This window comes from Rhodnius prolixus, unplaced genomic scaffold (genome assembly GCF_049639745.1).
Source record: "Rhodnius prolixus isolate KJV_2025 unplaced genomic scaffold, Rpr scaffold_3, whole genome shotgun sequence".
Taxonomy (NCBI): domain Eukaryota; kingdom Metazoa; phylum Arthropoda; class Insecta; order Hemiptera; family Reduviidae; genus Rhodnius; species Rhodnius prolixus.
The window spans coordinates 12,767,063-12,792,999 of record NW_027411603.1 but is presented as its reverse complement, the minus strand read 5'-3'; the positions used below and the strand labels follow the sequence as shown (position 1 = coordinate 12,792,999).

Here is a 25,937-nt window from a genome sequence, read left to right as displayed (position 1 = left end):
CAGATTATCGTAAACTTTGTATTTTAAGAGGAATTTCTAGCACAAGATCGATATTGCGTACAGAGATTGGTGAATTATTTGGAAATCCTTACAATATACTAAGGAGGTCCATATCCGTCTTTCTTCTCTTACTGAAGGATCAATCTAAAGAAGAAAGCACAAGCTGAATGATTTTTAACGACATTCTTAAGGTAAGATGATAGTGTAAATAGAGAAAGAGAAAAGAAGAAATGTTTAAAACATTTCTTGAAAACAGAAAACATTTTTACAGAATATGTACATACAATAATGGTTGTTCTGAAGTAGCAAACAACTACTTCAGCTAGTAAAAACTAGCAAATGTGGTTATGTCTACAAATTTACACATTATTTTCTAAATAGGTGTTAAAATATTAAGCTTGCAAAATATTTGTAAGTACATAAGCTGCAGTAAAGTTGGAAACCTAAAGAAACTTTATTATTTTTATAAAGGCTACATAATTAAGTATTGATTCTTCTAAGCATTTGATTTACAGAAACTGCAAGAAAAAGGGAGACTTACTAATTTTTAAGCATTTTAGTTGAACATTTCTTGGTTAAGTTGTTATATTCTTCGAAAACATAATTGCCCTTGCATAGGTACTTGAAATTTCTCTTGTAAAAGAGCAAGAATCCGTAACTTTTTGATGCTTGAAGAGTACTCGAAGTTTCGGAAACCTTCAGAGTAAAAGCCCTCAAGCATTTCTCAGTTTGATTACAAACATATTATATTAATAAACAAATATATTTAGAACTAATGATGATTTTAATAATTAATTTCGTTTTTGTAAAAAGATTTTTGAATCTGAATCTAAAAATGAGTGTGGCTAGAAATACTGCAGTAATTACCCCGTGTTTATTCCATTGAAAAGTATGAAACAAAAGCCATATCTTTTCAGCTTTTAAAAGTTAGGATCTTTAATTATTGATTCAGAGAATTAACTTTTTTGCTACGTTCATTTTATTTTCAAAATTAAAAGTAAAACAAAATAAATAATTACTTTGTATCTGCCTCTTGTAAATTATATTTACAGTAAAACTATTTGTTTTATTATACCTTTTTTAATTCTTTCTAAACTTTATAATTTCCAATAGTTTCTTAGGAAATTATGGCCTGAAACAGATACATTTAATCTTTTTAGATAAAAAAAAAAAGGTAAGTGAGCAGCTCTTTTTCTGACTTTTAGCCTATAAAGTGATTAAAATTCACAATAATGTTACTAAATAGCGTTTAAAAAAGCTTAGATTTAAAGAATACAAATACAAAATATTTTAATACAATATATGTTAAATATTTGAATAAAATCAATGGAAAAATGAATGTAAACAAAAAAGAGCTCCTACGCAGGTTTGTATCCTAATACAAAACTTGATATTTTGACCATGTTTTAAGGTTGTGTAAGCTTTTTTCCAGTTTGCAGAGCGCTCCAGTGGCGACTTTTGGAAACACACATAACATTTTGTAACCTTTTTGTTTTGAAAAATTCCTAATTAGCGGAGAAAACAAACGTAAACAAAAAATACTTACTATCTATGTAATTCTAATACAAGATTGGAAATTTCGACCTTTTTTTAAGGCGTTTTTAAAACGTTTTTTACCTGCTAGTAGTGTACTCTGGTAGCGATTTTTGTATACCTTAATTCAATAATAACTTTTCTCTTTTGCTAAGTATCAGTTAGTAATCTTTTTATGTGACAGCAACTTATGTGTGCTGTGATTGTTACTTTTATTTTTAGATAGGATGATAGCAAACCAACTTTATTTTAATCTTTTATATGTCAGGTGCTGGCAAGATGGAGTAGCCAGCGATGCAAGAAGCCTACTGGGGGTTTCTAATTGGAGAGCGGCAGCACAAAACCGTCACGACTTTCATAAATTATTAGAGGAGGCCAGGACCCACTAAGGTTTGTTGAGCCAGGGAGATAGATAGATAGATAGATATGTCAGGTGCATATTTTGCTTGGAAAGCATGGACAATGAAGAATTCTGAAGTGGTAAAAATTTCCTTCGAGAAAGGTTTATTATTGTTAAAATATTATTATTTTTGCTGGATAGACGTGTGGATGTAGGGCATGTCTAAGACAAATCCATTTTCTCCCAAAGGATCTGTGAATTTAAACACAACTTCAATTCAGTGTTGATTTTTTTTAGCCCCATTCAGTGTCAGTTAATTAACCCTATTAACACTTTCATTGAATTTCCAGCATTACCCGTATTAACCGTATTCATATGATACCTTTGGCAGTTTAAGACCTGAGGAGAACGAAAAAGGATTGGTGTAATAATCCAAGGATATTATAAAAATAGAAGGATTCTCCTACCGGACCTGGAAAAATTGTGACGTATTTTTTGGCTGAAGTTACTAGGTAATGGTCTCATTTTCTAATTTCATAATATAGTCTTCTGAATGTAATTTAACCCACATATTCTCAAAAGGAGAAGCATTTATTTATTTGTTATTTTACTGAAATGTGAGTCATATTCTTCTGGATTGTGCTCCTTGAGAGAGGTTCTTGTTGAAATTCTGATAAACATGTTGGCTACTAATTCTTTAGGTTTTAAATTATAAGGGTTTTTGGGCAATAGCCAAAAAAATCCTTAAAAAATATCGGTTATTATCCTTTAAGTTTCTGTTTCCATTGGTATCATTCATCAGGGCATTTTAAATGAGTTTCTGTGGTCTGTAGATAACATTAGAAGATACCAGAATCATCTTCAGAACTCTTGATGAAGTGTACTTATGGTCCCAGGAAGGGGAATAATAATAGACAAAAATTGCTTATTTACTGTGAATCCTCGTTTTCTTAATTATTATAATTTCAGTGAAGTTCGACTTTTTGATGTTTGACTATTGTTTTATGGATAAAATGATTGCAAACGGACTATATTGAAATGTGATCCAATTTTTGTATTTTGTAAATATTTGGTGGTACCTTATGGGGAAGCAATTTGTTTGGGACATGATTTTATTGTTTTATGTTTTTTTATTTTGAATTTTTGATAGGATAATAGAAAGTAACATTATTCCAGTGTGATTTATCAGGTGCAAATTTTGTTTTGCTACATCATTGAAGAATTTTGAAGATAACTTACATTTTTTTTATAAATTTGAGTACTTTTTTTTTAAATTACACAAAACATCAAACTTCGTTCAGAATTGACTTATTATAAATTTGTTTATATTTTGTTGCTTAATAGCCTGCTGAAATGAGCACAATGGATACTGCAGTCAGGAGCTTTCTATTGTATCCCACACTGTCAGGTTGCAGCATAGTAATGGTCATCTTTCATCTGGAAGTGATTACCTCTACGCTTCTTTACACGCCGATAGTATTAGATGATTCCAATTCATTCTATTCGGAATATAAATAAAGCAGTCTAGAAAATCTACTTATTATTCTGCCTGTGTGTGACCGCTTTTCAGAAATTATTATTTCATATGGTCTAAGTATCAACATAAACTGTTTTTCTGATAAATAATCTTTTTTTTTTAATGTGAATAAATATTGTTTTAATTTTCAACCTAATAAAACTATTATTTGGCCAAATTAAGCCTCTTTTTCTCATAATATTAAATTTTGTACTCGTTTCGGTGGTACAGCTGGCAAAACATTAAATTTCTTACAAAAATGTAACATTTAAACTTTTAAAGTTATATTTTTTAGACAAATAAGCTGTTAAATTAATAAAACAAGGTTTAAGTTCTTTAAAGCATTTATGTAAAAGTACATGTTAAGGTCACTTCTTAAACTAATTTCATTTAATTTAATTAAACGATGATTGTGAAAGATCTTGAATTTTTTTAGTGTTTAATATTCTTGTAAAGTATGTTTGCTAGTCGCCTGTGTCCTAATTTGATAGTTATTAAAGCACACCTGAAAAAATAGGCATTACTATACTTTACTACATTGTACACAAAATTACATGAGTAGTTAAAGTTTTAGCTATAATAGTTTTTTCTTTCTCTTCTACTTCTAATTCTTGTTATTGGTTTTTGTGCTAATCAAATTAGCTATGTATTTTATAATCCTAATTAAAAAATTAATCATCTTAAACGATTTTTTTTTTTCCAAGAAAACTGAATCTTTATTTTGGATGCCACAGACTGAAACTGCTTGATATGAGATTTATTTTGACTGAAAAATGCTACGATTTCTACAATCTTATTTTAGGGGTGAATTAAATTATAATTATTAATTCAATATTCTTCTCCATTATCCAGTGTTTTCATCTAACGCTATATCAGCTTGAACACAGTAACGCTCATCTTTTATCTGTGAAATGATTACCTCTATGGTACCTTCCTTACATGCAGCAGCTAGCTGGTCTATTCTCATCCATAAAGTAGTATAAAGAAGTCTAGGAGTGGTAGGTACCACTCTGCTTATGGAACTGTTGTCAGGTAATCTCACCTAAAAAAGTTTTTAATTTACATTGAATACAATGTCTTTCAAATCTTTCAATCTTTCAATACAATCTATCAAAGTAATAACTTTGAATGTATTAAATAATAGATAATACTACCTGAAGAACAGCTCCATAAGATAGCGTAGATGTATATAGTTCCCTTAATTGAATGGAATGCAGAAATGAAGCGAGTTACCTCATCTTACAAGCGGGCGTGCTGCAATGAACATCATGGTACTATAATAAAGCCATCTAATACTTGTTGATAAATAAATAGGTTTTTGCTTTAATATTGAAACCTTTTTCAATGCGATTTAGAAACTAAAATGATACAATAAAGAAGAGACGCCCTCTAAAACGGTGTAATATAATGTATAGCAGAAAACATTTAAAAATTATATTATGCCTTAAGCAAAAACATTAATTTTTATTTTTATCTTTAACTATGAAACGTGATAACTAACAACATATTAAACTACCTTCAAGCTACTAATCAACTTAGATATTGCCGGTTCTCGAAAGCTGGAACTAATAAAATAAAATTATACAACAGAAGTTTGATTTACGATGGTTAAACTTAAGGATGTAAAAAAACTAAAGTGAGAGAGGAGTATTGAATTAATTTATACAGTGAAAGTAAATGCTATACTATCTAGTGGCGCTTGATAGAACTACAAAAGGATTGTAGTTCCTCAAATCTCCGCAAGATAGCATGGAAATGTACTTTTCCACAATAATTGGACAACTCATAGACCTAATAACATAAATCAGTCCACGGAGGTATACAATAGTAAGCACATTTTTTCCAAATTTTTTTTTTTAATGTTTCCAATACAAAATTATTTTTTTTGTTACACAACCAACTGTTAACGTGCATCTGTGTTACTTATCCACCAAAGATTTAAGCAAAATAACTCCCGTGGGCTTATAAATAAGAAAAAATCTTTCATTTGCTCTCCTGCAAAAAATGTGGCACAGTGTTGTATACCTCCATGGTAATGACATTTAATTAAACAATATACAAACCTAATAAACTCCAACGCATAATTATATCATGTAAAATTAAAATATTATTTGGAATGAATAATACTTTCACCTTATTAGTAATACCTTCTAATTTTAATGACAATCGCAACACAAAGAATATAAAGTCGATATAAAACTGGAAAAGTAACTTGAATATTTAAAGCTCGCACTTACCAGAATAAACTGACTCAGATTAAACTGACCGAATCACCATTATGTTGATCATTTTTTAGCACCTGTTAATTGTTTTAAATCCATTACAAGAAATGTTTAGATAAGATTCCAGATATGGTACCTTGGGTATGCTGTGAACGAAAATAAAAAAATAAAAAAATTATTCTTACCTTAGAATTTGTTCAATATAAGCTATTTCCAAAATTTCAGTTATATAGCAATACCAAAATAGAAAAAAAAAACATTTGGACGTAAATAATTGCAACAAAGGAGATTTAAACTTACTGATCAACATAATCAAACTTCTAGTACATTAGGTCACATGTTTGAAGTGAAGTATACAACCAGTTATGTAAAAACACGGAACAAAATACTAATATACATATTTTATTTTCTTCATCTTTGACAAATGAGCGCTCTTAACAGTTTTTATTGTTATTCTAAGTGAGAATTGTCCACATATCATATTTCTGCAATTTAAAATGTGATTAATTGTACTTATTTTTCTTTTTTTTTATGCAATGTGTACATTAATAAGAGCTTTAGTCATTACACTACACACAACAAACAATTGCATTAATAAAAACAAAAAGGAAATATAAAAGGGAAAGATTTAAATTATATGAAAAAAAAGTTTTCGGTTCAAAAAGTTTTCCTCTTTTCGGAAAAAGACACATAATTTTGAAAAAACTAAATGAACTTGTAATTACAGTTCATTATTTTTGGCGACTGATTCATAGTTTCAATAGGATGAAAAAGTAACTGCCATTTTCACTCATGATATGTTTTCATTATGCCGCGCTCGATCTAGGGATAGGTCATATTCAGGGTCAATTTACAATGTAATATTTTACATCATTAAAGGGTTGGTGTGTCTTCTGACTTGTCTGCTGATGGACATTAGCTCAGCTTTCTGAGTCCATGAGCAGACAAGAAAGAAATATTACATTGTAAATTAGTCCTAAAGATGACCTAGTTCCTAGGTCAAAAGCTCGGCATAATAAAAATATATCATGACTAAAACTGGCAGTAATATTTTTCATCCTATTAAATGAACTTGGTTGAAATAAATCTACAGAGTTGACATGTACTACTAAATAAATTTTTAACAACTTTAAACTGTTTGTTTCGTAATAAAATCGCATTAAATCTTCAAAACTATTTCATTTATTGCCAACTTGTCCAAAAAATAAAATGTTTAAATTTTCAAATATTACAAGTTTTCTTCAACTTCAACCTTTCTTCTACGAAAGTGGAATCATTTCTTATTCCGATTCAAAGATATTCAATTCTTAATAATCATAAGAAAAGTTCTAGTTAATGATTTAATACTTTAAAGTGCTAAATAATGGATTATTAATTATGGATAGCTCTTCTAGTAATGTCATTAAATATAACTGGGTCTCACAGATAAAAAGCTATTTTATAACGTTAGGCTATGACTGGCTGTGGGAGAGCCAGCGGGCAGATTTAATGAAAAAGTTCAAAAACAAATTGTTAGGTGATTGGAGGCAGAAATCTATTTCAAATGACCTAGAGGGAGCACATTCTTCCCCGTATAGTACATTGTATAGGGAAATCCTGCACGCAAAATATGAAAACTATTACTTGTTCTATAATATTTGTTTGGAAGCTGTCAGGGTGTACAGCCAACTCAGGATTTGTTCTGCTAAAAAATGTATCATTTATACAAAAAAGATAAGCTATAGCGTTAAACTATCTGAAACTTGTAAGTTATGCAGAGCAAGCGAGAAATCTCTCGAACACATATTTTTAAAATGCTCCTACTACAGTTTATATAGAAATAGATACCTTAATAGTAGTCAGATACTTCTTTAACAAACATTCTTGTATGTACAAACAAGTTCAAGTGTTTAACGTGTATAACTTTATTACTAACGCAATGAGATTACGTAGTACTTTGCTGCAAGAGTAATGTCCCATCTGTGCCTACTAGAACTACTGTGTAATGTTACTTCAGTCAATAATACGAAAGATTAATTTATGATTTTGTACCGCCTAGATTCCTGTTTACTAACAGTTTATGTACTATTGAGTTTCATTTTCCTTTTTCTTTTTAAGTTCACCTGCAGTTGTATTACCTTTAAGTTCTGTATAAGTTTGTTTATTTCAATTATTTTTAAATCTTAATTCTTATAGTACAGTAAAAGGCTAACTCTTTCTGTAACATGCAACTCTGTATAAATACAGAAATAAATGAATAAATAAATAAAAAGAAAAGATTATTAGAAACAGAATTTATGTTTACATATAAAATAATAGTTAAGCTACCTGAAAAGAAGTTCCATGCTTGTGGAACTATTTTTCAGGTAGGTAGATTTCCTTTGCTTCTTTATTCTTCAGAATGAAATGGACTAGAACTATTAATATTTACCAACATACGGTTGGATGTAAAGAAGGGACCTCAGAGGTAAATAATCACTTCACATAAAGCTGTGCATTACTTGGCGCAAGGCGGCAAAGGGTTAAAAATATTCATGGAGGAAAATACTGGAAATTTATAAAGAATACTACATTAATAATTTTAACTAAACTCACCTCTAATGTGACTGCAGAAATCATTAATCAAGCAGTTCAAGTACTAAGCTACCAAATTAAACCATCTTCAACTTTCTTAAAAAAGTTTAATTTTGTTCAAAATGATTTCGTGATTCTTCTTTGATTGTTTCTTCCACCACTTCACTGTGGTCACTTGCTGGCTGACTTAAACTGAAAGAGTTGACACTTTAGATTAAACACATGTTGTGATTAAATGTTATTCAAAATGTTAATTAATAATAAATATTTTTCAAAAATTAGTGAAACCAAGTAATTATTAAAGGGTTCTGAATACTTAGTGCACCTGTAATACTTTAAAATTCTATAGTCAGAGTTGTATTTCATACGAGGGGGCATTCTAAAAAAATCTTGGAACTTATCTCCAAGCATCAGTATTTTAAGTTTGCCAGCTTTATTTTTATTTTGATATGGATTGGTCTTTACAAGTTAGAATATGACAGTGACTTCTAAATGATACCCTTAAGTCAGTTAAAAAATTGTATTTCAGTGAAACATCAAACTTAACTTCAGTATTTTAATTTCTTTTTATAATTTAAGGCGCGTCAACATCAGCGGTTTTTGGCGTCCTGAGCTATTTTCAGTGCACAACCGGCCTCTAAACAGTGTTCTCTCGTTACAGATAACACTTTCAATCACCAGTGAGAGCTGTAAGAAGCTTCTAGGAAAAGAAAGATAAGGACCAACAGTTGGATTCGAACCCGGGATCTCCGCAAGGGAATCCAATACGCTAACCTCATAGCTAATCCCTTCCCTTTCAGTATTAATTATTTTCATTTTAATTTGCTTATTTTTTTTTGCGAAAGGTAGGGATTTGAATAAACTTGTTCCACCATTGGATTACTTCAGAGCCTTTGGTTTGGTTCTGAATTATTTTTAAGTTCATTTGACTTAGGATTCAGAAAGAAGATTAAATGTGGTAAATACTGATATGATTTGTATTTTGTATTCGTATGTATTTGGCTATACATCCATAATATATATTATATATTAAGTTTTCAAAAACGAGTTATACTTCTAATATACACTGTTGAACATTATATTTGATTATTTATTCTGGATCCACAAAAATACTATAATAATTATATAAACGTAAACCTGTAAAGTTAGCTGAATTGCTCCAGACCGATTGATCAGGCCATTCTTCTTTCGTTTGAGGTCAGCCTCCTCTAGGTGGAATTATGTTTCAGTACCTTAGAGGAAGGAGCTAATGGCTTTTTATTGATGATTGATTGCGCTACAATATTTGAATTGCGAATTGAGGCTTTCGCCACTTCATTGCCTGAGGAGAACACAAAAAGGACTGATGACATCCTACGGAGAAGCCTAGGGATGTTTAAAAAATGAAAGCATTCTTGAAATCGCAGAAAACAATCAATTCTGCAAAGCGGTAGAATTTTCTTTGAACTCAAGATTTTTGCAGCACATGCAATACTCCTGTTTACCATCTAGGACACAAAACCTTACTTTTTATTGCAATGGTCTTGTAGAGGAAAGCCTAACCATCCTTCACTCCCGGGATTGCCCTTAACGTGGTTTAAACAAAGTACCATGGTACAAACAGTATCATGAGTACAGTGTGTGTATGTATTTAAATTCGTTACATCCATTTTTAAGAAAATGTGGAAAATTCGATTTGTTAAGTGTTAATCCGAAGGTCAAAGGGTTTTATCGCCAGGTTTTAGTCAGATTCCCTAGTAGGGCCCAATTTAAATATTAAGTTTCAGCTTTTTGCAAATAGTACAATAGATTTTAGGGTATTTTGTTCAAACCATAAACACACACACACAGATCATTTTCTAAAAACCACTTTTTCAGTAACAGAATTTCCGGCAAAAAAAAATTGGTATGATTGCAATACCTAGATAGGAAGAGAATATAAAAACTTGTATTAAGCCTTAAGAAAAAAATTATTAAATACATTCTAATTTATTCCTTACTCTTTCCAGTCAGTCACTTAAAAGTGCAATAATTAGTTAATCTAATTTCGTTATTGAAGCTCTACTGATTTTTTGATAACTTGTTTAAGAAAGAAAATATTAGAAAAATCTACGGGCAAATAAATGGTTACACTATCATTAGCAGTTTTTCTTTTAGCTTAATAAGTGAAATGTTAAAAAGCTTTATCTGGGTTGGAATGGAATTTGTTAATATTAAAATCATAGTTAATACAGTAATTGGAACATTATGATAATAAGTTACCAACTTTTTAATTGGGAGTTTATGCACTGAATAAACTAAATTCGAGGGCTACTAGTTTCTGTATGTCGTACGTCTCATACAAGTAAACTAAAATAGGTTAAATTTAAACACAGTTGTATAAGGGTTGATTAAATAAAATTAACTGGAACGAAGAATACCGATGATTGCCGACTACATTCGGGTAGATATAATATAGAGATGAAGCAGTTATTGGAAGGTAACAGGCGGCCAAGGCACCTTGGGTTCTAACCCATGTAAGATCTTTGTGTTAGTGACCAATTTTCTTTGTATTAGTTCACTCACACAAAGATTTTACATGGGTCAGAACCCATGCTGCCTTAGCGGGCTGTTACCTTCCACAATCTGTTTCAACTGTAACTACCGTATGTAGTCGGCAATCATCGGTATTCTTCGGCTCAGTTAATATTTAATACTTTAATTTCTGTTTTGATTAACTAGTTTGTTACATCGTTAAAATAGTGTAGGTGATGTGCAGTGAGTTTTTATTTGTTATTTACATGAAAAAAAGTGATTTGAATTAATTGTTTACTATTGAATTATTTAACAAACAAAACATTTCGATGTAATAATGCCAATCATTTAAGGTAAATTAATTATTAAAAGAAACGTGCTTCCGAAAAGATTAATTTTAATTATCCTCTTAAACTATGCATTGTCATAAGACTTCAGTAAGAAAGTTCTATGAGTGATCAGACGAATTTTTTTTTTAAATTAACAATCAATCAATAATTAAAAATGTAGGTAGGTCCGCAGTGATCGATAAAATCAGCGACAGAAATAATCTCATTCTTTTGATTAGTTTGTGGTTTCCTTGGATTGAAAATTTATTTTATTTGGAATTATTTAATATTTCTTTAATTGACATTATTAACTAAGAAATTCGACTCTTTTAAGCACAGAATACCAAACAATTACTAATGAAAATATTTGAGGAAATATTGTGAATTACAATCGAAAAATATAAATGAATTACTTTATTTTGTAGGGTAGTCTTGACTGAAAAAGTTTTTGACAAGTTGCCATAGCTGATGTTATAAAAACAGTTTTTCTCAAAATATTGATGCTGTTGATCTGACTCCTTATTACAAAAGAAACATTTAACAAAAAGATATACCTCGATAAGCAACTTGACTGCAACATAATATTTTTTTATAATTATATTGCTCACTATAATTAAATGTAACTGTAAAAATAGAATCACTGATGAAGAATTTAAAAGGATTGATTTTTTTGATGAGTCCTACGGTACTAAAAACTTTCGAATACAAGAATAGTTATTCTCCAAACGCTACTGGCAAGAAATGTTAGAAAAGGCGTTGTCACGGTCCGGCAGCAAATGTACAAACTTCAAAATGAAAGGTAAAAATATAAATCGTAATTCACTCATAAACAAATGTTGAGAAAGTTAATTTTAAAAATTGTTATTTTTAAGTTAATGGATGAGAGATTTCGACAGTTTTTAAATTAAAATAAAATCTACAATAAAGAGGTTTCTTTCCTTCTGCAGTTTATTGGTATTTTTTCTTTTAAACTCGCATTTTGATGATTATAAAAAGTACTACCTAATACAAATAAAAAATTAATTTTATTCTTTGAAAGTGTTCCTTAATTTTGAACTAATTACTTATTTTTTGGTATTACATATTTGGTTTATTTTTTATAAAAGAAAGAGTTAATGGACCTTATAGAGAAAACTTAGAATTTCACGTCTTAATGAAGCATTTTCTGATGATCGTTTTCCAGTACGCAACCAAGTTACATTAAATTACAACTTTAGTGTCCAACGATCTGCCCAAATCATTTATGTGTCATCAGAAACCACCTAGCTGAAGCAGGTGACTTTAAAAGTCCTTCAGAAGACTGGAAGTTGGTTGAACTTTTCAACCTTCCCAAATAAGTACATTTAGTATAAGCTCACATTCGGATGAGTGCTTATTCGATTTTAATACTGCCAATTTGAGGAAATACTCTTTACTCTAGGGAAATAACTTATATTTTTACTCGTACAACGGAGCGGTTGGATCTAACAGTTGTAACATTCGATGCCTCGTTCATGTTCATCTTTATATGAGTGTACATTTAATATATATATATATATATATCTAGTTTCTTCTAGTACATGCTCATATTCTACCACTAAAGATCACAATTCTGACTGGTGAGATTTGTCGGTAAAGAACCAACCAATGAACGATAACGCGATTGACATCTAGTCCTTCAATGGCCACTTTTGTTAAATACCTAAAAGTGTATATAATTAAAGAAAAGCGAAAGATCCTCAATGGACGTGAACAATCTTAGTCTCTTGTCTGGATTCAAGACTCATTGGAGTCAAATCTAAATATGTAGTAATGAGTTTCTTAATAAGAATCAAGAGCAAGATTCGAACGGTATAGAAACACTAGGGTAAGATTGCCTATATTCGATCTCTGGTCGAGATCTCTCAATAATTAAGTTTAAATAAAACCAAACTTATCTGTTTTGAATCTTATCTGCACCTTAGAGAATACTTTATGAACAAGACAAAACTTTAACAAATGAATTTATTAAAAAAAATAAAAGTAATCAACAAAAATATTTAAAAAATAAAACAAATCTTAACTAAAAATCCTTTCCTGCTATTTCCTAATTTAAATCGACATTTTTTTGAAAAATTACTGAATACATCATTAAATAAATTTCAAATTATTTTCGTTATTTGAAATATTGAACAAATAAATCAAAAGTTCTTTTTTATTTATAATAATAGCCATTGTAACAGTTTCTTTTAAAATAATAAAATGACTAATTTAAATAAAAAATAATATTTTTAATACATATTCTCATATTTATTTTTTCCTAATATCACAGCCAAACTAGCCTTACATATTATGCACTATTCTACTGTAATACATTCACTAAAAATGTAATACAATTACACAAATCCAAATAACCTTCATTTGTAAACGTTACTTATATTCATAACTAAAATGAGTCTGATTTACAATATTATTGCGGATGTCACAGTTTTTTGTGCGTTTTCATCACTATACTTGGATCGTACTATCCTCTCTCAAACACAATTTAGGACGATTGGTAACGATTACGTTCCAACTGGCAAGAATCAAATTACTGCAAAGTTAAGATCACATTCATATAAAAGCATCTTATTTACAAATCGAACTTTGATACAATTAAAAACAATACTTAACAGAATTTATATAACATTTATATAATTTCACTAACTATACTATTTACAGTTCTCTTTACATAGTATGGCAAGTATAACAAACATAACTTACATCCATCAACAACATTTACAATTTATTTTTCTATTTAACCCCAAATTAAAAAAAAAATATATGCACTTAATTTATTTAAATAAATTATTTACACAAAGTGTTAAATTGCACATAAAAACAACTAATTAATTGAGCAAGAATCTTTCTTCAAATCTGCTTCATTCATTATTTTGTTCACTGTACATCATCTCGGACAAAATTTAAAGTGAGGAAATAGAAAACAATGTAATGATAAAAATCTGAAACCAAATGTATGAATGAATTAAAAAATGAGAATAAATTCTTAAAATAACTTATTTTTAATAAAAAAATCATTGTTCCAGTAACTCATTAGTATAAAAAATCAATAATTTTAAAAGTTAGGATGATTTACCTAGTTGGATCAATTCTTGTATCAAATCCATCTATCCGTACCACGTTCATTTCATCTTTGCTATATCTGGAGTAGCTAAACGTGATCTGGAAAATAATAAATATATGATTATTATTAACAATTATTTAACAGGATTCCAGAATGTAAGTGTCAGTTTTTTTGATATAAACTTGAAAGCAACCCGCTTACCGTTTTACTTTATACAACCAGAAAACTTGGGGAATGAAATTCTGGAAATTGATATATGCCTGCTAAAGTTAAAGAAAAGATTTTAAGAAGATAAGTATATCAAAGATAAATTTTAAAATTATCACATTATTATATCATTTCTATAATCATTTAAAAAGATAAAAAGGATCCTAGAAACCCGAGTAAATAACAATTTCTTGACCTGAGTTAATGCTAGCAAAAAATGGAATAAACGTCCAATCTCTGACAGTCAGCTGTTAAAAATATGAGAATAAATTCTTCTTTTTTTTTTAATTTATTTGTAAAGTTACACCAGCGCTGGACACGCTATAAGAAGCAATGACAATAACTGACACCAAACTAACTGAGGGGAGAAGCTACCCAGTGATAACACTCCCTAATAAATTCTTTAAACAACTTGTTTTTAATAATAATAATAATAAATTGTTCCAGTAAGTGGTAGTTTGTTCACATTTACACAAACATAAATGAAATTACGAAAGCAAAACCTACCAGCCTACTTCTGTAAGGGGCGTTCATGCTTCCTTATATTTCCTATATCTCATTTGCTCTTGGTGCAAAAATAGCACAATGAAAAGAAATGTTAGAAGTTTATTTCACTTTATGTAGACAAACGTACACATCAAAACAAAGAATACCGACTTCACTCAAGTAGGCTTCCTCGCTTGCATGGAATCAGCATAAAAAAAGATTTAAGCAGTTATTATGGACAAGTACGACGACTGCTAGGGCAGAGATCATCCATGAACATACAAAACTGACCAACTCTGTATATAACACTTCTGAGACCGGTCAGATCTTTAGAAGCCGTATGTGGGGTTCCACCATACAATAATCTGTTACTTACATACAAATCCTAATTTTAATTTAATTTATCCTACCCATATCTAAACCATCTTAAAAATCCTCCACATCGCTTGAAACAATGTTGACCACGTGACCTACTAAACACCTAGCTCCTTTTCAGAACTAGATGGCTCCTCCTAAATGCCTCGTTCTAGTAGAATCAATGCCCAATCTGGGACTAGATCCAAATAAAACTAAAAATGGACATACAGACTTGCCTAGATCAATTAAAGTTACAAAGTTCCGAACAATGTCTGTAACTGGCGCATTTACGAATCTAAATTGTTGATTTGTGTCTTTTTTCTAGGCAACGGCAACTTCTATTTGAGCTATTTTGGATTTGTTTTTGAGTATCCCGTTTGTTTCTAAGGCTAGATTGTTTACAAATATTGTTGTAATACAAGTAGAGAAGTATAGCCGCACCGCCATCAGAATGACAGTTCGTAATATAACGTTAGTGGCTAAAGGCACAAGCTGAGATCTAAAACATCAGCTAATAGAGCGACAATATTTACAAAAGGGAAAAGATCAAAATACATAAATTTAATAATTATAACCTCGAAGTTGATATATTAATAAATTAAAAAACTATTTTTCCTATGTTTGAAAACAATAATATATCTTATACAAAAACAATTCTCGAACAAACATGACATACACATTTAAACATAAGAATATTTTACAATAATTAAAAAAACAAAGACTAGATTTGAGATCAATTCACCAATATATATATATAACACTTTTCAAACAAATCTTGAAAAGATTTCAACCGCATGAAATAATACTGTCCACCATCTTACAGTGTCAGATGGTCAAAAAACAACAGATGGCTTCTTCTTCACACGAGAGGGGTTCTAATTCTCAATTCGACCACCTGACCAAAATCTGTTTTGTTTTCTTTCTTTATATTTATAATTGTTGTAATTATAACAAAATACAAAAACGTATTTTGATTTTTCCACAAGCTAATTTTCTAAAGTTTAGACCGTCTCGAAAACAAGAAAATGATGGCCAGATAATATTTGTAGCAAGGGAATGACAAAAACCCTTTTATTAAGGACCAAAAAATCTCTTAAAAATGATGAAGAGGATCAAGTTAATTAAGAGTAGGAGGGTCCAACTTTTTGGCCTTTATTGTTACAGAACATTAATGGTCCCGCAGTTAGTTAAGAAGCAAAATAAAAAAATACAGGAATCAGGAGCCGAAAGCACTTCTTTTCTAAAATGTATTTTTCTTTTTTTTTTGGAAAATGGCCCCTAGGATTTTCTTTGACTTTGTACACACACTTTACTCATGTTGGTGTACAACTTTTATTTGAAGCATTTTCGCAGGAAAATTCGACTGTAAGAGGAAGGTAGATAAGCTTCCTTTTTGAAGGAAAGCCTAAGGCTTGGAATTACATTTCTCATTTCTCTCCGAAATACCAAAGGGTAGGGATGGGGCTTCATTCTAAAGTGTCTTATAAAACCGGTTCGAATGGTATAAGGCGTTAGTTAATAACAATTAAAAATGTCTGAAAACTCCGTACATGAAGCAAATGTTTAAAGAACCTTAATGATAAAGGATCGAAGTATGAGCAAGTCAGGTGATTGATACAGTGCCTAAACAGTCACGACAGTAGACACACCAATTCAGATGTTAAATATGTAAAAAACGTTAAAATTGTCAAGAAACATAAGCCCTGAAAATGATCTAATCCCTAGGTCGAAATATTGGCAAAAATAAATAAAAAATTATGACATTAATTAGCAATAATCTTCTTTTGTTTTGGATTAATGAAGCAGTCACCAAAAACAATGAACAATACTCGACAATATTGAGATATGATTTAAAAATATATAAATTTTCTGTACAAAAGTAAAAATGAATTCTTAATTGAGATTAAAATGTAATAGTCACCTGTTCATGAAAAGTTTCCTGTCTGATAAACTTCATCGGTTCTAAGTGAGAGTGGAACTGATCTATAACAGTCAACGGCTTCTGCAACAAGTGCTCTGAAATAAAAGATACCGAGTTTTAGAAAAATTCATATCAATAACGTGCATTATTTTAAGGATGTTCTGAGACGAAAATGGAGTTCTTAATTTTTTTTTTTTTTTTTTATTAACCCTATGCATTCATGTCTATTGACCTGAATTATTGCTAGTAACCCTCTCTCATCTCTGCCACCATATAATCCGGGGTTTATGTAAGTGGTTGCTCTTGATTGGTCTGAACAAAAGTGCAGTCTCAAGCATGAGGTTGTAGTTGTGATTGGATACGAACTAAACTGACTACATTTTCAGCAAGCTGGGACAGAACATTACGTATAATACACGTCTGCAACTGACTGTGCCGCAAACACGATCCAGAAATGGCAGATAAATCCACTTACTCTAACCAGAAGTTCATAAAATTTAAAACACGGGGTGTAGAAGAAGATCTATCCATATGGGTTTTAATGAGTTGGAGATCGAAGTATAGCTTCTCCCATGTTCTCCCAGATCTCTCGAAAAGGATAATCACCTTTTTAAGTAACTGGATAAGTTTCTTTCTGGTAGAACATTCACCACTAACTACCAGCCAAAACCGCTCTTCGTCAAAGTTCTCCAGTTCGAGAACCAAATTTGTACTGAGTAGAATAAATCAGCTTGTTTGTTGTTGACATGCATAGATGATACTTATTAATTACTAAATTGAAAGTATAATAGTTTAAACTCTGAACCTCACTAAACTTTCCTACCAACCTAATACAGTCGCAGTGATAACGACGTCATGACGTTAATCCATAAATAACTTAAAACCTACGGATTATCCAAAAAAGGAGCAAAGAAAATAATTTTTGGTATTTTTCTACCCTACCAACATGTCCCTTAGAATTAATTTCTATCCATCCTGGTATTTGGGGTACACAATTTCATTTAGTTACTCGATGGGGTTGTTTATATAATCTAAATATTTATTAATTTCTTCAATAGTTTGTTTATACCAAAGGCCATAAAGCTGTAAACATCCATTTGATGATGTTTGTAAACAACTATTTCTTTATTTCAAGTGCGCCAACATCTGAGATCATTGGCGACCGGAGCTTTTTTCAGTGCTCTGCTGGCCTCTGGACAGTGTTCTCTCGTTACAACAAACTGTCCACCGCAGTAGGAAGCTTCTAGGAAGAGAAAATCCAAGGGCCAGCAGCGGCACAAACAATTATGTGATTTTTTTTTTATTTATTTATGTGAAATTATTTAAATATTACTTTTTTTGTTTTTATAGACATTTATCTTGTCATGGAATTAAATTATAAATGGAAAATTTTGTGAAATACTAAACAATGATTTAGAGTTGTTAATTTTCTTTCAATATTCAACAGCTCCACAGCAGGTGGTCCAATATTAATTTGTTTGGAATCCCATTCTTTAGCAATATATAACAAATAACATACAGTTGTGAGGTGTGCACTTTATGATTGGATTCTTAATATTCATTGTCTATTACCAGCTGAATGAAAATGAAAGTTACTCACCAATGATGTAGCCCATAGTGACATCGTCTGGCAGCCGGATCTTCTCTCCGATGCCCATAAATCTGCCACCACTGAAACAAATTATACATTTGTCATTTCAGCTTGTAGGATCTATTATAATATTGATAAATTATCATGAACATATTTGAAATAAAAAAAAAATAATATAATAGACAAGAATTTTATGTTAGACACAATATTAGAACGGGCGACAGTCGGCTAAAGGGCTTTTAGGGTCGGCTGTTGGCCTGAGCAGTTAAAATATATTAACTAGCTATCCTTAAAAGTAAGGAAAAAACACAAGAACTCCTTTCCTAGAGAATAACCATAAATATTAACAAAATTGTTTAAAAGTTTTGGATTATTTTTATCATTTCTCTATTAACTTGTTTTCTTATGGATAAAATGAATTTGGTGTTATATTTTGATAATAATTCTCGCCCTTCAGCTACAATTTTATTAATTCCCCTATTTTCATCTAAATGTTCCCATCATGTTTGAATAGGTTTTTATATGCTGCAGTACAAATTAAGATTAATTGAAAGTTTCTCAACAGTTATGAACGGATCCCTTAAGGACAGAGTATCTAAGAGAGATGCAAACATATCGCACTTATTGTATATGCTTTTTGCTAAAAAAAAAAGAAAATGAGAAGTTCTAAATTGCTAAAAGTTCGAAGTATGAATTTATAAAAAGAAAAAAATTCAATAAGATTTAAAATAAATGAAACGTTAACAACAAGCTGGCGGTAAATTAATCACTGATTACACGAGCTAATTATCTTAATGAAGGTGAAAAATGGATGAACACAAGTGTAACTGGAAAAAAATGTTATTTATCTCACTTCTTTGTTGGTTTTCTCACTCACATACAGCAACTAATTGATGAAATGTTTTTGTGAGAGTTAGCAGTATAAGAAGAAGAAGAAGAAGATGGTCTACCATCAAGAAGATATACTCCACCACTGTGGAATTTTAATTAACGGCACAAGATACAAAGCAATTCTTGTAACAGTATAACTGATACGGGGGCTGGTGAAGCGGCAATTCTCTGCACAAATATTTAGAAGGTTCTATATTTATTGGAGTTAGCCGGGAAAGGGGGATAAAAACTGGAAACAACAACAACAAAATAGAAAAGAAACTGGAAAATACCATGAAAAAGATTTAGGTAGCGAAGTCGTCTTTCTAGACAGCCGACAACAACAAAAAACCGGCAACCTTTCAGACACACCCACTTCATAATTGCCTTTCCTATCTTTCAAGAATTATATAAAGTGTAGTAAAAATTAAACGAACATCAATAACAAAAAAAGAAAGAAAGAAAGTATGAAGTAGAAAGAAGAAAGACAAGCTGTCAGAGTAGTCTCAGCGGGAGGTACAGGGGCAACAGAAATACTCAGTTCTGACAAATCGTCCACCAAACAAGAATGTAATTATAAGTCTTTTATAATATTATTGGTTGGAATGTATAATCAATAATATTCTAGAGCTTGCCCTGTCAACCCCGAAAATTATATAATGCAAAAAATAATTAAAACAATTCTATATTTATATTCAGTACAGCTAAAATTTCATTTTATTACTGAGGGAGTATTTTTTCGTTAGTTAGAGGAAACGATTCGTGGGAGATGAGATTACTCAATATGTGAGGCTTAATATCATAAACCATAAAGAAAGAAGAGCTATGCCGGCAATTCGACCAATTAAGCATTGCCGAGCGCTGTTCTAATAAGGGTGCCACGGTAGCCGAGCGGTTAGAGGCGAGACCTGCGAAGCTAATATGTATTGTGATACTGGGTTTGATTCCCGGTCTTAGGCCTTGGATTTTATTTAATCGTTAATAAAAGAAATTTACAGTAAAGTATGTATACTAGTCGCCTCTGTCCACGACACCTAATTGGTAGTTGGACGTTAAGCCCGCCTGAAAAAAAAGGCGATTACTTTACTTTACTGTTCTAATAAAAATGAATGAATGATATTAATACTGATAAATCAGTTACTATTTCCTCAATGAGGCCATCTTGATCGGAGTTTTATCCGGAGATTTTTATTTTGTCATCACTAACAGGCCATTTTGTTGCTGAAATTCAAGAGTAAGGCAAACAGTGGGAAAACTAGAATACGAGCGCAAAGGATCTTCATTGATTTCCAAGTTGCAGCAATTGTGAGGCTGATTTGCTGAATTATGAATCGGCACTGTTTTGGCAGAAAAATCGTGGTTGCGCACGATTAAAAAAGAAAGGACGAATGCTGGAAATATCGTCCATGCTAGCGGTAGACATATTGTATTCCCGCGCCTTTAGTTTTCTTTTATTGGAGGAGTTTGACCAGTGGTAATCGTCGCAACGCTTTAGTATTCAGTGACGCTGAGCGTCTATCTTTTTTATGAGTTGCGAACTAAATTAAATTAATGTATTTAGCAGATCGATTAGGAAGATATTTTTGATATAAGAATCTCATGAAGTGTAAACTGTGTCAAAGTAAAGGATACATAATCCAAAATTAATAAAAAACAGTAAGGATTCTGTAGTAATGTATCGCATTTATGGAGAATCCTAATTGTTCGCTACCAGAGAATTTGCTTAGCTTTAGTTGATGAATTTTGACATAAATTTAGTGATATATCCCAATGAAGAATTTAAACGGATTAACGATACTGGTTTAGTTAGGCTACCAGCGATTTATTCCAGAACTATAATAATGTTACAAACTTTAAGCTCGATCATAATGCTAGGCTTCATCTTAAGCACCACTTTCAGTAATACTCCTCTCAGGATTATAAACTAGCACTTCATCTACAAGACTTAAAAAAATTATTAGATCTGTAAAAAAAACCATTAGAGCAATGAATATTTGAAAATAATGAAAAAGGAAGTCCTGTCTAGGAGGTGCTATTAATACTAGATCCTAGCAGGTATGCTTAGGATCTCTTTGAATGCAAGGAGCGGAATATAATAAAGATTAAACATCAAAGAAGGAAGCCATATTAATGTTTTGGTGCGTCAAGTCAGGAGTGAACGTCAAACTGTTTAGCTGTGGTGCCTTAGTAACTTAACACCAACACTGACCCTGCGCCATGACGAAAATAAAACTAGCAGCAAGAGCAGAAAAAAATCTGGCCAATTAAATGTAATTAACTAAATCGACTTTCTCCCTCAAGTAATTAATATCCTATTTACTAACTACTTCCTATTTTCGGCGAAATTTTATTATTTCCTAACAACTGTTGAGTAGAGTTAAGAAACACGCTGATAGTTTTAGACTATCAACTATGCGAAATATTTCATGATACTTATTTACTCTTCTACAAGATATTTTAGCATACCATGATATCAGCCAGCTACTCTTAAACGCTGCTTTCATTCTGCGGATAGGCGAGCCTCTGAGGACTGCAGAAAGCAACCCTTAAAAGGAAGAACCCTTAATGATCAGCAACAGATACGACATGATCAAATGGAAAGAATGATTTCGCTGACTTTTCAATTCTTATACTTCTTGTAAGAAGAAGCATGATGCATCTTGCGGCTTATTTCTAATTTTCCCAAAGAATGTACGCTTTAAGGCTTCCTGAACTCCAGAATGTGGTTTGACCAATTGATCTGTGGTTCTGCCAGTCCATGGAGCAGCAAATCCCAAAAAATAGCAACATTTAAATTTGATATTTCATTTGCGTGCTATCTCAGGGGACCTGTAATAAAGTTATAGACAAATTCGATCAATCGAACGCATCCTTTTATTAAATTGATTTATAGCTTATTATTTTTTTTAAAGAAAGGGAAAAAACGGTTCGAATGATTTTCTTTTAACTTCGTGCATTGGTTGTATACACACAGATCCACAGCTTTTAGTAGCTATACTTCATCAGAAAACATCATTTTAAGACATTCTAGGGAAGAGGTAGTTAAGCTTCCTTCTACATACAAATTTACAGACAAAATCTGAATTTCTATATAGAAATTCACTCGGGAGTATGTCCAATTTTTATATCAATCCGACAAAATAACTGAAGTTAGAGGTCCGCGACTAAAAAGGTCTTTGATGTACTGGCGCCCGAAGCTTTTATTAGAGTATTGCTGGCCTCCGATCAGTGTACTGTCGTTACAGTCAATACTGTCCATCACCGGACAATGAATTGAAGCTCCTAGGAAGAGAAATAGAAATAGCAGCAAGCTGGATTCAAGCCCGGAATCTCCGTATCGAAGATCGGTTCACTAACAACTGAGCTCACCCAATCAATTTTAATTTTTATAACAATTAGTAAATTCTGTTATGAAAGAGAAACAATAATTTGGAGATAGTCAACATTTACTAAAATAGCTTATTACCTTTAATAAAGAGTAATGTATTTACGCAACATTCATCCAAAATAAAATTGAAATAAAGAAATAACTCCTTTGAATTCTGAACTGGAACAGAGCGCATAATTACACGTCACTATATAATAATCTCTGGCAGGAAATTCAAACCTGACTTTTTAAAACCTCAATAAAAACAAAAAAAACCTGGAGTCATAAAATCAATTTTCATGATTAAGATTAAAACCAAATTTTATATAATTATTCCTCAATATCTGGCAATTAAGAGTTTTTATTTTTGTTTAATTCAGTTACGTTGTGACTATGGAAAGAACTGTACAAAGGAAACTGAACAACTATAATAAAGTTTGGTGAACTTGTAATAAATAAAATTATAACGATAGTCGACTAGGATAGTTGCAACAATAAAATAGTGCAAACCTAGACCGGAAATAAGAAGAAGAAGAAGGAAAAAAAGAAGAAATTTAATAACTATTATAAAAGAGCAAAGCAGAAGAGGGCAGAAAAGTTTTTACAAAGATGGCCGTTGTACGGTGGCAATTAGATTTACAACCGTTTTATCTTCGGTTACACATCAGTGTTACTACACTCAATGAGAACTGTTAAACTAGATTGCTAACCGATTATATACGAAACTAAATAATACAGCATGCACGTTTCTAAACTTGGATATTTTCTTATTGCTTCAAGTCACTTAGGCCGGTCTCCGCCCCACTCAGATATTACATTTACTAGCCTCGCTCTAGAAAATTGTACCATCAATATAATTGCTAGGTTGAAGCCATGATTAAACACTCCTAATTTAACTTCCAACTGTGATAAACGTCCATCAGTATATTTTGTATAAGAGTTTACCTCTTAACTTAAGAGTCCAAGTCCCTCCTCCGTAATTCTGCCGAGTAAATTAGGTTAGACTCACAGCTACAGACAAAGAGTACATGTTGAAAGTAATGGCGTTAATTCTGTGAGGTTATTTATTTAAATTATTTAAGTTAGTTTCCACATAATATCGCAAATCATTTTTCAAAAGCAATAATGTATAAAATAGTTATCTTCGATTGCCTTCATAAGGTTATATTTGAAAGTGTTATGGTAACATGAGCTAGTAGACAGCAAAGTGTTATCAGCGCATTGTCATGTGTACCCTAGATTTTGTGAAAAAAAAAGATTCTAACGTCAATTATCTCGTTGATAAAGTTATCGATTATTAAAATCTTCAGGGTTTCAGCAAACGCTGTTTCGTTCCCTTCCAAAATATCACAGAAAGCATGGCCACAAACCCGCCGACTGGGTCAATTGTCAGTTTATTTCCCAACCATGAAGAGAATGAATGATACGATACGCAACAGTTTTAGTGAAGACTGTATGTGAAGATCTCTGTTCTGTTCTGTTGTTTTGAATGAAAGTTATCCTTGACCATTTGTTCGCAAGAATCAAATTGAACACGTCAAACTTAAACGTCGCTGCGCATTATATTAGGGAGGAAGTGACACGTTCCGAGGTGTATGTCCCCCTTGACTTGATAAGACAAACTAACTTCGCTTTTCTGTCACAATCCTCAGGAACTGATTTTCCCGGCAACCGGAAAACAACTAAAAAGACATACTGTTTACCCAACAGATAAAACAAAAGTAAAAGAAAAATAAGATTTAATAAATTAATAATTATAGTTTTATTGTAACGGTTTTAGAGCCCTCCTATAACATAATATTAAAACTATTTGGATTAAATTGCTGGTTAAATGTCTAACGTGAGGGGGGGGGGATTAGAACTTAAAAAAAACAGATTACCGACAATAGTATTAAAGAACGCCTCCATTCCAGTCAGCTATATCATGACTTGAACAAATCCAACCACTTTATTAAAGTATTCATAAAAAATATTACAATAATCAAATTTGCTAAAAATTTAACAAAGCAGATGTTTCATTTATTATTACTACAATACTGAATGTAGTGTTTCAAAATTTAATACTGTAGAAGCACTATTCTAATAATATTGTCTATTATTACTCTTCTATTATTATTTTTAAAAATTAGAATTCAGCTGTTTGTAAATTGAGATTCGAAACCCAGATAAAGCTTAACTATTTCTATATTGAGTTATGTACCGGAGTACCAAGCACTCAGGGTAACTAAGAGGGTACAATTAGACCTTTTTCATGAATTCATTTATGTTGCCTATAAGTCTATTAAGGCATACATGGCTTGGAACAAAATATGCTAGAAGCGCACGAGAAGCATTTAAATACATTTCTGGAGTGCCCAGGACGATCCTTTCAGCAGGAAAAATCATAAACCAGGGCCCAATATGTGGAAAGTGGTTAAAGAAGGAAATGAGTTAAGAAAACTCTTTTTCTTTGCGAATGATTGAGAAGTTTACGGCAAGAATACTGATGTCAAAGCGAGAATCGTAACTAATTTTTTATTTCGAACATGGCGAACATTTGTGATAAGAGGATGATGTATGATGAATCTGGGGGTGCACTGTGGGACTTAATATTGGTCTGACAACTTTTTTTAAAAAGTAAAGTAATCGCCTATTTTTTCAGGCGGGGCTTAACGTCCAATAACCAATTAGGTGTCGTGGACGGAAGCGACTAGCAAACATACTTTACTGTAAACTTCTTTTATTAACCATTAAATAAAATCCAAGGCCTAAGACCGGGAATCGAACCCAGTACCACAATACATATTAGCTTCGCAGGTGACAACTTTTATTACATCAAGATCCTTGGCTCAAAAATAATAATCAATATATTTTACAATTACTGTTAACTTACATATAATTGTTAAGAAATATGTGGAGAAAACATTTATTTTTTCCAACGTTTCAGTCTAAGTTTTGTTTAAATGTCAAGATGTTGTGAAATCGTTTAAACTCTCAATTACCAATAATCTAGCAACAATAGAAGAACATCTAATCTGAATAGAACAACTAATCTAAAAAATAGAAATTAACAAACTGTCTTTCAAATTGC

At 31.3% G+C, this 25,937-nt stretch overlaps 1 protein-coding gene and 2 long non-coding RNA genes across 6 annotated transcripts in view; 1 reads left to right on the top strand and 2 right to left on the bottom strand.

Moving 5' to 3' along the window:
* Window positions 1-1,398: 1,398 nt before the first annotated feature.
* LOC141453813 (uncharacterized) lies at window positions 1,399-3,341 on the top strand. 3 transcript variants are annotated; one of them, XR_012458201.1, is made up of 4 exons: window positions 1,399-1,693; window positions 1,802-2,013; window positions 2,224-2,385; window positions 3,218-3,341. It is a non-coding gene; the product is annotated as an uncharacterized lncRNA (long non-coding RNA). The 3 variants fall into 3 exon arrangements; XR_012458199.1 differs by having other exon boundaries at window positions 1,405-1,636; XR_012458200.1 differs by having other exon boundaries at window positions 1,412-1,636; window positions 1,802-1,923.
* Window positions 3,342-3,480: 139 nt separating this feature from the next.
* On the bottom strand, window positions 3,481-5,902 carry LOC141453814 (uncharacterized). Of its 2 annotated transcripts, XR_012458202.1 has the most exons (5): window positions 5,797-5,902; window positions 5,627-5,688; window positions 4,544-4,643; window positions 4,309-4,431; window positions 3,481-3,894 (listed from the first exon to the last, which is right to left on the bottom strand). It is a non-coding gene; the product is annotated as an uncharacterized lncRNA (long non-coding RNA). The 2 variants fall into 2 exon arrangements; XR_012458203.1 differs by lacking the exons at window positions 5,627-5,688; window positions 5,797-5,902 and adding an exon at window positions 4,906-5,620.
* Window positions 5,903-12,951: 7,049 nt separating this feature from the next.
* fng (Fringe glycosyltransferase) overlaps window positions 12,952-25,937 on the bottom strand; it is a 100,988-nt gene continuing 88,002 nt past the window's right edge. The window contains exons 7-10 of the mRNA XM_074127438.1: window positions 18,640-18,710; window positions 17,040-17,134; window positions 14,081-14,166; window positions 12,952-13,946 (exon numbers count right to left, since the gene is read on the bottom strand). Coding sequence (XP_073983539.1) covers window positions 13,892-13,946; window positions 14,081-14,166; window positions 17,040-17,134; window positions 18,640-18,710 — 307 coding nt within the window. The 3' untranslated portion in view covers window positions 12,952-13,891. The remainder of the gene's footprint in view (window positions 13,947-14,080; window positions 14,167-17,039; window positions 17,135-18,639; window positions 18,711-25,937) is intronic.